This window comes from Eublepharis macularius, chromosome 4, assembly GCF_028583425.1.
Source record: "Eublepharis macularius isolate TG4126 chromosome 4, MPM_Emac_v1.0, whole genome shotgun sequence".
Lineage (NCBI taxonomy): Eukaryota > Metazoa > Chordata > Lepidosauria > Squamata > Eublepharidae > Eublepharis > Eublepharis macularius.
In genome coordinates, this window is record NC_072793.1 from 27,021,567 (window position 1) to 27,034,805 (window position 13,239).

Below are 13,239 nucleotides of genomic sequence, written 5' to 3' on the forward strand. Positions count from 1 at the left end.
GATCTGTTCTCTCCAAATCAATATCAAAAGCATTTAAATGTGCCTCTTCTGTTCCCCAGCTGGTGGATTACCGTGTGGAGTTCAGTAAGTGGTGGGTGAATGAATTTAAAACCATCAAGTTTCCTTCTCAGGGGACTATTTTTGACTATTACATTGACCCAGAGACCAAGAAATTCTTGCCTTGGACAGATAAAGTGCCACCATTTGAATTGGATCCGGATGTCCCCTTGCAGGTAACTAACTGATGTCATTTTCTTGCTAACTGAAGTCATTTTCTTGCTGAGCGACTTGCTACCACGTAACTTGTAAGACTCACCTAGCTCAGCTGCCTGCTACTGTTCAACAGCAGCCGCCCTATGAAAGCCAGTGTGGTGTAGTGGTTAGAGTGGCAAACTAGGATCTAGGACAGCCAGGTTTCAGCCCTGCTCTGCTACAGAAACTCACTGGGTAATCTTGGGTCAGTTACACATTCTTAGCCTAACTTACCTCGCAGGGGTGTTGTGAGGATGAAATGGAGGAGAGGAGTATGATGGGTCCCCATTGTGAAGAAAGGTGAGGAAGAAATAAAGTAAATAAATAATTAATATACCTGAAGCTTGGGGGAAGGCAAAGAAAAGAAAGGTTGCTTGATGAATGGGAAGAAGAGAAGGAAGCAGGGAAAGGTGAAGAAGTGGGAGTTTCTAGGAAGAAGGAAAAAGGAAATAGTATGGGGAAGGGGAAGCAGGTAAAAATGAGGTGCCCCTACAGGTCCTTGTAGGTTCCCACTGAGCAACTGTGCCATAGTATTCCCAGGGAGAGGATGCCAAGCAAGGGGAGGAGGGAAAGCTGAAGACAGAGTAGGCAGGCAAAGGTAGGTTGACTGGTGGGTGGGAAGAAGAGAAGGAAGCAGGAAAAGGGGGAGAGGCTATGGGAGTTTTCATGGGGAAACAGGAGATAGTGAGGGGGGGATGACTCCCTGCACAAGTCTTTGTGGGTCCCCCTTGTGTGTCATTCTAAAAGGGTACTTAATTTATGTGATGATACTTGCCTTGATTCACATTGGGTCTTGGGTTCTTGCCCCATTTCATAGTCATGCATTCAGCTTTCTTTTACATATCCATTTAGTTGTATAGTAGCTGCAAAAAGAGGCATCAACCTATGGCTATCAGGCATGTGTACCCATCGTCACAAGCAGGACTTGGCTTTTAACACTCCCCTGCTTTTCATTATCTGAGAATCAAATGCTTTTCTGTGAATAGGAAGCTAGACAGAAAGAATTCCATCTGAAGGACAGAAAAATTGGATCTCCTTGTAGTTTTGTAGAGTCCTCTTGTGCTGCATTTTATTTATTTAGAGAACCAGTTTGGTGTAGTGGTTAAGAGCGGTGGGACTCTAATCTGGAGAACCAGGTTTGATTCCCCACTCCTCCTCTTGAAGCCAACTGGGTGACTTTGGGTCAGTCACAGCTTCTAGGAGCTCTCTCAGCAGGGTGATTGTTGTGGGGATAATAATAACATACTTTGTAATCCACTCTGAGTGGGTGTTAAGTTGTCCCGAAGGGCTGTACATAAATAGAATGTTGTTGTTGTTGTTACTTCATGTATACCCTGCTTCTTCCCAATGGGGACACAAAGTCGCTTACCTCGCCTCTATTCCATCCTCATAACAACCTTGTGAGGTACGTTGGGCGAGTGTGTATGACTGGCCCAAGGTCATGGAGCACACTTCCAGGCAGCCTGTCTGAATGATTAACCTCCCCATAATCTAATACATATCTAATGCAAACTATACAATTTGAATTTGCAGATGTTTCATCATTGATTAGCCAAAGATTTTGAAGAACAGATTTGGAAATGCCTAACAGTGATAAGATATGTGAGGTCCTTTCAATAGTCTTTCTGTGCACTGTATAGCAAAAGTACTTTCCAATTATACTTTATTGGAGTTATAGCCTGTATAGATTGATACATATTTGAAGATTAGCCTGGCACAGTGATTAGAGTGGTGGACTAGGACCTGAGACAACTAGGTTGGATTCTTACCTTTGCCGTGGAAGCTCACTGGATGATCCTGGGCCCATCATTATCTCTCAGCCTAAGTTACCTCATGGATTTGTTGTTGTGAGGATAAAGTGGAGAGGCGAATGATGTAATGAGCCACTTTGGGTCCCCAAGCAAGAGAAAATCGAGATCTAAATTTTAAGAATAAGCATTCTAAAGTAGTTTATTTTATGTGAGGGTTTATTTTATAGGCATCAATGGTCCACACCACAGAAACCATTCGGATTCGCTACTTTATGGATCTGCTAATGGAAAAGAAATGGCCTGTGATGCTAGTTGGGAATGCAGGTACTGGGAAGTCTGTTCTGATGGTGGATAAGCTGGAAACTCTGAATATGGATGATTACCTAGTGCAATCTGTCCCCTTTAACTTCTACACAACATCAGCAATGCTTCAGGGTAAGGAGACCGGATGCAAGTAGACGTTGTTTTCTGTGTTTTGGAACCCATGGCTTTTCTAGAAGAACAGGTTATGTAGGACAACCTAATTGGTTCATGTAGCATAAGAAATGCACAAGTACTGAGGAACTAATATCATTTGATACATGGGATGCTGTTGTGATTCCTTAAGGAAACTCTTCTGTACTGTGGATATTGTGGTTTTCCACAATAATGCAATTCCTCCCCCGCCCCCACCCTCATGGAAATGCAATTATTTCCTGAGCTAACTGGGCGATTGTGACTTGGAGTGCTGCCTAGAATAAGATTATACAATTGTCACAGGCACTCATCAGATAAAGGTAAGGTAAAGGTAGTCCCCCGTACAAGCACTGAGCCATTACTAACCCATGGGGGGGACGTCGCATCACGACGTTTTCATGGCAGACTTTTTATGGGGTGGTTTGCCATGGCCTTCCCCGGCCATCTACACATCATCAGATAGTGCCTTTGAAATGAGTGATGATGAACAACACGACTTGTCCCTCTGATGCCCATGTGATGATTTGATCCTAACAGCAGCATTTCCCCGGCCACCCCTGCAGAGATGAAACTGACAATGGGGTTTCCCAGGTTGCCTTGAGGCTAGTCAGTTCCACCTGTCCGGCAAATGCCTTTTACATGCTGGAGCAATTATCATCCAGCCTTTAAAAAGCAGAGTTGGGGTCCGCAGCATAGTTTACCTGCTCCTCTGCCCTGTGCAAGGATATGTTCCCCTGAAATAAGAGTCTCTGTAGTGTCATCCCGTATAGACTAGAGAAATGGTGGTGGGGAACATTTTGAACAGATTGTTCCTTTACGTCTTCAGTGATATTTTAATTAGTGGCATTCCGCTTATACAGCTATTCTTGAGAAGCCCTTGGAGAAGAAATCGGGAAGGAACTTTGGTCCCCCTGGTACCAAGAAGCTCATTTACTTCATAGATGACATGAACATGCCAGAAGTTGACAAATATGGCACTGTAGCACCTCATACGTTGATCCGGCAGCACATGGATCACGGGCACTGGTACGTACACAGGTTGACTGTGACCACTGGTTTAATATATCATTGGATATTGTGGATGTCAGATTAGCCCACAGAGAGCCTAATGCATGAGAATGTATGCTTTTCATTGACATTTCCTACTGGAAATATGTAGAGTCTAGAATTTTCAGAGCAAAACAAATGGCAGTGATATTTGTGCAGTAAAATGCTTTGCATATTGGAGAATGAACAGAAGCATGCCACCCATGCTCTTCCCCCGTTCATTCTTACTGTAGGAAGGTGTGCATGATGTGTGCCTGACTTCTCTGGACAAGTGCTACAACACTGTTCAGTCCCCGGAATATAAAATGTCTACTTCTGGAGAACTTCAAAGCATGAATGAGGTCAGAGAGAGTTATTTTTGCAAGATGGCCTTAAATTCTAGCTCCTCCCACTTAGATTTCGTTGGAAAACTACTGCCAAGGAGCAAATAGTATGAGGTTTCCAGGCTCTCACTAAAAGCATTAAGGAAGAAGTCACCTCCCTGACTCAGTTCTCCAGCTTTTGTTGTCAGATACTTTGGACAGGAGAAACTGTGATAAATGGTGCGAGGACAATAGCACTTTTAATGCATCCGAAGTTCAGTGTAAGTGAGTGATTTGTTTCTCTTCCTAAAAAATATTTGGAAAGAGCCACTGTGGAGTTAGCTACTAACTCCATTGGCTTCACTAGACTAGTCTTGCTAAAATGGGACATAGATCCTCCAACCCAAATCTTGAATCTTATCGTACTTTCTTTGGAACAGTCCTCCAAGTTGCACTTCCATAAAGCAATGGTGAAAGCTATGTTGCACGTTGGGACGGTGCTCCATCAGGCCACCCCTTCAGAATGGATTCAATTCATTTTTAGGGCACTGGGAGAGAATGCTGAGCCACCTTCCTGCAGAAAGTCAAGCAGTCTGAGGAGGCGGCAGCCCCTGTTTCCTTCAGTTCATTTTTTGCTGCCACAAAGATCAGAACTCCTGGCTAGAGATGGGCACGAACAGCAATACGAACCAAAAAAAAGCCACAAACAGCCCAATCCGCTGTTTGCGAGCAAGCTGTTTGTGAGGCCCCGTTCCTGGCGACCATGTGTTCGTTCCAAGCCCTCTTTGTGGCGTTCATCAGCCGTTCGTAAAGCCAGACAGTCTAGCACCTTTCAATCAGTTCTCCTGGCAACATAGGCATGGACTGTCTGAACTCTGTCTGAACTCCTTCTGGCTTGTAATCCCTCAAAGTAGCTTCCAGCAGACAGTCCAGTTTTTGCCACTGTGAAAAGAAAATGACAAGAAAGGGAGGGACCCATGGAGCATGGCTTTCCCAGAGCCCAATCTCTCTGAAACTTGGGGGGTCTTCAGAGGACACTGAGGACTATGTTCCCTGCAAATTTGGTGGGTATTGGACATTGGGAAGGTCAGTTTGTAACCCCTCAAAGTAGCCTCCAGCAGACTGTCCAGTTTTTGCCACTGTGAAGAGAAAATGACATGAAAGGGGGAGACCCGTGGACTCTCCCTTTCCCCAGCTCAAGTTCAGCTAAGTCCCAAGGGGGCCGTTCTGGCTCCCACGAACCTCCAACTACGAACATGTTTGTGAACATGTCATGTCCGTCAATGTTCGTGAATCCCTGTTCGTGGATGGCAACAAACAACGAACATCATGTTCGGGTTTTTTTCCTGTTCATGCCCTTCTCTACTCCTGGCTAGCACTCTCCCTTAGTCTCTGAGGTAAACATTTCCTCAACATTTTTCTGGGACTTCATTCTCCAACTTGCTTTAAAATTCCTTCTGACTATGGCAGAGAAGGATTTTTTTTAAAGTGTGAGGAAGGTAGCACTAAAATTATGAAAACAGACAGCCATTTGTTGTGCCTCCTGTCCCTCACTGAAGGCCATAACATTGCCTGCTGTAAATTTTGTCAGTTCTTCACCCTCAAAGCGAAAGAGGATAGACTCACCCAACTGAAGGCTCTCCTTTAGGTGACTCAGCAGCTCAATCATTTAGCAGGGCTCTGACCGACTCAGAAAACTTCTGATCCAACCCTAGAACCCATTGAATGTTCTCAGGAAACAATGCAGTTGGTTCCAGCAAGTCTACCTTAGGACCGCATCTAGAAAGGCCTTAGTTCTGGCCAGGGCTGTCTTGACTGCAGCTACATTTTCAGCTGACTCGTACCAAGTCTCCAGCTACAAGGGCACTGCCCTCTGGTTCCATCAATCCTCAACCAAGAAAATATAAGTAGAAGCATCAGCCCAGATTGACTGTCTCACGTACCTTGGATTGGTCATGTCTTTTGGATCCAAACCAGACACAGGATTGCCATTTAGTTGTTGAACTCCCTACTACCTCACCTCCAGACTCACCTGATTTGTCTGGTTCAGAGGTTGTTTATGGACCATTTCCTCATTCCCCATTTGGCACCACCACCATTGTGGATCAGTGAGCAAAGCATATCTTACCATCACCACTATTATCCTCCATCATTCTTGCTGTGCTCCACCAGATTGGCAGAGGATATCTACTGTCCTCAGATACCATCTCTCCATCCTTCTTCAGTTCAGAAGAAAATATCTTAGCCTAGGTCCTCTTTGTGGATCCCCCTCCAACTTACCTTTCTAGCCATATATCTAGATCCAATTCTGAGGCTGAGATAGTTGGATCCGAGCATAATGCAAGCCTTGCTTTGGACCCCTCTCCAGATGATGCTGTTGGAGACCCACCTCTCTGAGGATTTACAACTTTACTCTGAGAAGATACTCAGAATGACACAGTTGTTAGAAATGGATGTTTCTTCAGCCTAACTTCCTCAAATAACTTTATGCCACCAATCCTACCGTTGTGGCGTTCCCCATTATTGAAGGCTTTTTGGAGCCTATACAGGACAGAAACCTGCCTCCATTCCTCCAGCTTCTGGAAAGGTGGAGGGACTTTACAAGACAAAGGAAGTTGTTTGCCCTTTCTATTTACACATCCACCTGCATCTTCCCTCATTACTGAGGACATTTAAGGACGGTGTTGACAAGGGGGTCACTCTGAACTAGTGGGTTGTGGAGGCAGGAAGCTTGACACAGTGGGACTCAAGCAGTATTCTTCTGCTGCTTTGCATATTAAGGTAGCCAATTACCTTGCCATAATGGGAGGATATCAAATCTTTCCCAGGAACAAGATGGTGTCTTACATGGACTTTCCCCCAGATGATAAGAAACCTCTTGCCAAAGTAATCCATGAGGAAGCCCTGTGGCTGTCCAAACAGCAGATAAGTGCCAGCCACCATGTTATCGATGCCTTCACTAGAGCTGTACTTCTTCGCAGATATGTTCAGCTGCATTCAACCACTCTTCCGCAGGATACTCAAAGACTGAAGACATGCCCTTTCAGAGTTCATCCCTTTTCTCTGAAAAGACAGGTGAGTACTTGTCCCAAAAAGAAGAAGAATAACCCCACACACACACACACACTTTTTTGGCATTATCCTGCCTGCACCATCCAATTCTCAGTCAGCCTATAGGCAGCAGTACCAGTCGAAGAATATCACCATTATCAGTCCTCATATCCTACCCAGAGATCTTCTCCTCTATCCATCAACACCATCAGAGGTGCACGGGCTCTGCAAGATCCAGATCAGCCCATGTCACCCATTCCTCTAAGAATTCTGTAGTAAGCCAGCCCTCTTCTACAACAGGCTTTTTGCTTTTCATGCCCACAAGCAATCTAAAACTTCTGATAACTAGATTCTTTCCATTATTAAAGTTGGTAAATCATTTAGAGTTCTATAAAATGCCTCCCACGTACTTACCATGTCATGCTCCCAACAATGATCTTCCACCTTTAGCAAAGGAACTCCAGTCTCTCCTAGAAAACAGTGCACTTCAAAGAGTGGAATCTACAGATTCTCTTTATGGGTTTTTCTCCCATTATTTCTTAGTTGACAAAAAAAGATGGAGGGTAACATATGGTTTAATGGCCTCTATGATCGCAGAGGTCCCATTCGCACGCCCTAACGTGAGGGTTTTGCAACTCTTATTTTGGAGGCATTTTGACCCTGCCCTTCACCCTCCACAGAAGTTTTTAGTGCCCAGAATAGTGCTCGGGTCACTTAAATGGTGGTTAGATTAGCCCATTCTGCTCAGAAGGGTGGAATTTGGTCAATCACCCAGAAGTCACGGTGACCACTGATGCTTCCCTAGAGGGTTGGGGGGCTCATTGTGGGGGCACTTCCATTCATGGTACATGGCTGTCTGCAGAAAGACATCTGCAGATCAATGTACGTAAGTTACATGCCATACTTTATGATCTTGCCTCCCTCTCAGGTGGTCTCCCATAGACGCATCTAATTTTTTTCCCATGAATAGAAATTTTTATTTAAAAAGAAGATAGAATATACAATATAAAATGCATAATATAGCTTATACAGGCAGTAGTTGAAATTCATTTGAGACTTATACTAACTTATACAAATAGTACATCTGATCTTAATTTGTAGCTTACAAAAGCACTACATTTAAGACTGGGTTAAACTATTAAAAATATAATAAAAGGAATTTTAATAACAAAACTTAGTTATGTGATAAATCTCCTTCCCTCTCCTTAGTTACTTATAGAAAATTTAATATCAACTATTTTACTAATCATTCCTTGTGTATCATCCTTTTATCTTTATGCTAAGTTACCTTATTTAATAATAGTTCTGGCCTAAGTATTTAAAGCGATCCCTACATTTCCCCCAAAATACAGCTATTGGTCTATTATGTACATAAGCAGTTAATTTGGCCACTGAGACATATTCATGGACCTTGTCTATCCACTCTGACACTTCAGAAGAGGCATCTCTTGAGATGCATCTAAATATTAACAGACGGTATAACAGCAATGTTTACATCCACAAGCAGAGTGGTTCAGCTTTATAGGTCTTATGCATGGAGACCCTACAGACCTGGAAGTGGGCAGTCGTGCATGGTGTCAGTCTACATGTCTTTCACATTGTGGGTTCTGTGAACTCAAAAACAGGTCTTCTGAGCAGACTGGGTTCATCTCACTATGAGTGATCCATTGAAGACCAGTACGTCATTCCAGTGTTTACCCAGTGGGATTTTCCGGACATAGACCTATTTGCCACAAAGGCAAATGCCAAGGCACCTATTTTCCGCTCTGGGCAGGGACAGAGGGAGGAATGTAGAGTCAGTATGGGATGCTTTCCAAGTGCCTGGGTGAGGGGAGGGGAGCCCTTTCCTATGCTTTCCGCCCATTATTTCTGCTCCAGAGTTCTATGCAAAATCACCAGTGGAACAAACATTACACACTCTAGATATGAGGAGAGCAACTTTGTTTTATTTAGACAGAACAAGGTCTTTTCAAGATGTTCAGTTGTATGTCTGATGTTCTGGACCTAACAAGGGCAAAGCAGCATCTTTTAATAGCAGTAGTGTCTGTCTGCTATTAAACTGTGTTACGAACATGCCTGGCTGCCATGTCCATTTGATTTGCAAGCACACACCACCAGAGCTCAAGCTGCTTCTGCTGCATTATTGTGAGGTGTTCCTCTGGCAGACATCTGCCAGGCTGTGACTTGGTCTTCAGCTGACACCTTCATAAGACAATTACTCCCTGGATGTGACTGCGACAAAAGAAGCAGCAGTGAGTCAAGTTGTACTACATTCTCTCTTCCCGTGAAAGCATCGCCCTATCTCCATCCGTGAATAGCTTGCTATACTCCTATTGTGGGACTGCACTGAAGACCGATGATGAAAACAGGGTTGCACTTGCCTGTAACTGTTGTTCATCGAGGTCTTCTGTGCAGGCCCTCATTCTTTCCCTTGAGCCCTGCTGTGAGCTCTCATATTGGATTTCTCAGAGGGCCTGTGGTGTCTCAGGAGGACTGAGGGAAAGAGGAGGCACCACCTCCTTGGATCACTTGACTCTTCGGGTGGGAAGCCAGCTCTCTGCACATGCTCTAAAAGCTATTTAAATGGGTTCCGAACAGCCAGCCGGTGTGAGCACAGTTCCAAATGTGTACCTTCACAGAAGACCTCAATGAACGATTACAGCAAGTGCAACTCTGTTTTCTTAATTTTGTCCTGTTTGTAAATATATGAGCAATAATTCTGTATCAAAATTATCCTGCTTTTTTATATCAGGTATGACAGAATCAAGCTAACATTAAAGGATATTCACAACTGCCAGTATGTTGCCTGTATGAACCCAACTTCTGGGTCTTTTACCATTGACTCCAGACTACAGGTATGCATCAGAGATCTGTTACAAGAGTTTGCCATTTGTTATTTCAGTAGCAGACATCGCTTTTTAATTTGGGCTTCTGTTCCCAAATGGAGGAGGTGTTACTGAAATAGGAGGTCTCCTTAATTAGTTGGGGGAATTAGCATTAAGGAGGCAAATGAGAGAGGGTAACTAGGAATCTCCATCAATGTTTATAGGGATTATTCCATTAGAGAACTCTCAAATAAATTAGGCAGATGTTCAACTGGAAAAGTTTTTTTTTATTAAAGAGAAATAAAAGGTAAACATGCAGAAAATCACACACAGCACACATACAAGGCTAACTGAGAAAGTCAGGGAGGAAAGTAGGAGAAAGCAGTTTCAGGATGGGTGATAATCACCAGTCTCGAAGATAGCAGGGGTCTGCGGAGGCGAAAATGACCAGCGTTTCATGGTGAGGAGAAGAGAAGAAACCCAAATGGATTTGAGGGGGGCATGGACGGATCCATAACACACACACACAGAGCACATGGCTGGGTAGCCCAGTTATATGGTGAAATGCTCCCAGGGCAAGCTGACATCTTGCTCCCCAAAACAATGACTTAATAGTCTGTCCGAAGATAGAACAGTAAGTTGGGAGAGGCTTGAAATGACTGTCTGGGATAGACTATAGGTGAAAATATTGGTTGATTACCTGGTAAACACTGGATGGGAAAGCTACCAGGTTTGCTGAATAGCTTTAATTAGGATAGGTGGGTGAAGGGAAGTGTAGCAGGGCATTGATGGGATTAGCAAGGGTTTGCTTAGGAGAAACATTATCTCTGCATCTCTCTGGGTCATGGAGGGGCCGTCAGTCAGTCAGCCGCCTCTGATTCATGTTCTGGTAGTTTTCCAGGCACCTGCCCAGCTGGCATCCACTCTGGACCTGGCAGTGCCTTGGACTTATGAGGGGCATTTATGATATTCCATCCATAAACTGCCCTCTAACATGGGTATCTGGGTTCATTTTGAGATATGTAATGTGTATTTATATTAATCTGATTCAGTCACAGACCAATGATCCTTGTGGATTTCTTTGATTGCAGCGACACTTTTGCGTGTTTGCTGTGAGTTTTCCAGGACAAGAAGCCCTTATGACCATCTATAGCACCATCCTAGCTCAGCACTTGGCTCTCCGGAATGTCCCAATGGTCGTCCAAAAGATTAATTCTCAGCTTGTTTCAGCAGCTCTGGGTAAGTAGTACAAGACTTGGCAAAACACAGTCTCTAGTTGTTGTGTTACTTTTTCATTTCTCTGTATCTTTCCAGTGGGTTGGATCCCATAAACTGCCAGCAGAAGACATTGGCTGTCCAGGATCTTCCTCACCTTCTCAATCCTGGAGCCATTTCTGACTCTGAGAAAGCCGTAACGATGGGATCGCCCATGCCTTTCCTTTCCCCCCAGATCTCTTTCTCGCCCTGGGAAAGTTTATCCCTGGGTTCAAGGGCCCCACATGGGCAAATAGCTGTGTGGTTTGTGCAGATGCAGTGTGGGGGGGAAAGAGAGTGAGATTGCCTTTTCTGCCTCTTGCACAAGTGGAGCTCTGCTAACAGAACAGGAAAATTGGAGTTATTTTGCCCCTCCTCTTCCTCACTGTAGCTGCCCAGTCTCCATGGCTATTCATTCATGCAAGTCCCTTGAACCCAGAAATAAACCTTCCCAGGTCAGGGAAGGCAGGGAAGCACCAGTGAATCATGGGATCCAACCTATTCTTTGCCATCTGCATGATGCTGAAGTGAAAAAGTTAATACTGTTCTTGACTGACAAATGCAAAGAACTCTAGTTTGGTCTGCTGTGTTTTTAAAAGATAGATTGTATATTCTATGTGTTATCCTTGGATAACCCTTGCGGCTTTCTCAAATTTGTTTAAATGTTCAAGAGGAGAATGGAAGGCTGGTGTGACATGAAAGTGAGTCAAGCCTCCTAGACGAATGTTGACTCATAGTTCTTCCATTCCCTGGATAAGGAGTCATAAAAACAACAGCAGGGTTTTTATCTTTCCTATGAAGAAGTGGGCAGACGGCATAGTTTTCTCAAAACATGCTTCATCTTGAACATAATTCCTTGGCACAGTTAGCAGGAATGCCAGGCTGAACTAGTCTAGATTTCCATTTTCGTGGACAGGGATTATTGTTTCAGGATACCAGCCTAATGGAATGTCGCTTTCTTTCTTTACACAATTTCTATGCCACCTTTCCACCCAATTCAGGGTCCCCAGGCAACAAATATTAAAATAAAACACTTGAGACATTAAAACACATTTAAAATACAAACATATGTATAAAATATTTAAAACAAAACATAATATAAACACGCGCAAAAATATGAACACATCAGAACACACAAATAGGGGAGAGTTAGTGAGGGAATGCCAAACAAATCAAAAAAGTCTTGATCCACTGGTGGAAGACAATGACAGAGGGACACAGAGGCATGTCCCTGGAGAGGGAGTTCCGAAGTTTCAGCGCTACAACTGAGAAGGCCCTGTCTTAGGTTGCCATCCATCTTGCTCAGATGGCAGAGAAACCCAAAGTAGGGCCTCTGAAGATGACCAGAATGGTGGGGTAGGTTTACGTGAGAGCAGGCAGTCCTTTATCCTCTTCCATGCACAATTCCATTTCTGCAAGATAATCCATCTACCCAATATTCTTAATTTTTAAAAAAACAGCCATATTTATGGAAAATTGTTTTAACCTTATGATTATTTACTAATAAAGAAGAGAGTCCAGTAGCACCTTTAAGACTAACCAACTTTACTGTAGCATAAGCTTTCGAGAATCAAGCATAAGTGATTCTTGAAAGCTTGTGCTACAGTAAAGTTGGTTAGTCTTAAAAGTGCTACTGGGCTCTTTTCTATTTTTGCTACTACAGACTAACATGGCTAACTCCTCTGGATCTATATTACAAATAAAGAACATTCCCGCCCTCTGCCATCTGATAGAAGAAGAATACTGCTTACAGACAAAGCAAACTTGAAATATGAATGCAAATGCACATTTCTCCAAGTCATAAACATGCAAGAAACAATATGGCAATAGTTAAACCTCTCAATTTTGCTTTGTAAAAATTGTATCATTGCAAAAATAGGTGGATACATCCTTATTTGCTAATTCAGGCTTAAATATTCCATTTTCCCGCTACCAAACCCAATGACTTATTTTTTAATGTATAAATGCTATCTTTCTTCACAACAGCCTTGCATCAGAAAATTTCATCAACCTTTCTTCCTACGGCCATAAAGTTTCACTACGTATTCAACCTCCGGGACCTCTCTAACATCTTCCAGGTACACGATTTCTTTCCAGTTATTTTAGCTTGTCTCCTAGTGAGTGTCTCTTTCCCCATCCCTTTGAATGAAAATAAAGTCCAGGCAAAACATTGCTATTGGCTGGACTAGACTGTTGGGTCTAGAGCATAGCTAGCCTAGGAAACTGGAACCAAGGGAAAATAATTTCTTCTCAATAATTTCTTCTCCTCCTTTCTGGAGGAGAAGCTAGTGATAGTCAGAC

At 43.5% G+C, this 13,239-nt stretch overlaps 1 protein-coding gene across 1 annotated transcript in view; it reads left to right on the forward strand.

Moving 5' to 3' along the window:
• DNAH17 (dynein axonemal heavy chain 17) overlaps window positions 1-13,239 on the forward strand; it is a 139,204-nt gene that overhangs the window by 72,605 nt on the left and 53,360 nt on the right. Inside the window, exons 45-50 of the mRNA XM_054975987.1 lie at window positions 60-233; window positions 2,231-2,438; window positions 3,320-3,485; window positions 9,612-9,714; window positions 10,776-10,923; window positions 12,925-13,016. Coding sequence (XP_054831962.1) covers window positions 60-233; window positions 2,231-2,438; window positions 3,320-3,485; window positions 9,612-9,714; window positions 10,776-10,923; window positions 12,925-13,016 — 891 coding nt within the window. The remainder of the gene's footprint in view (window positions 1-59; window positions 234-2,230; window positions 2,439-3,319; window positions 3,486-9,611; window positions 9,715-10,775; window positions 10,924-12,924; window positions 13,017-13,239) is intronic.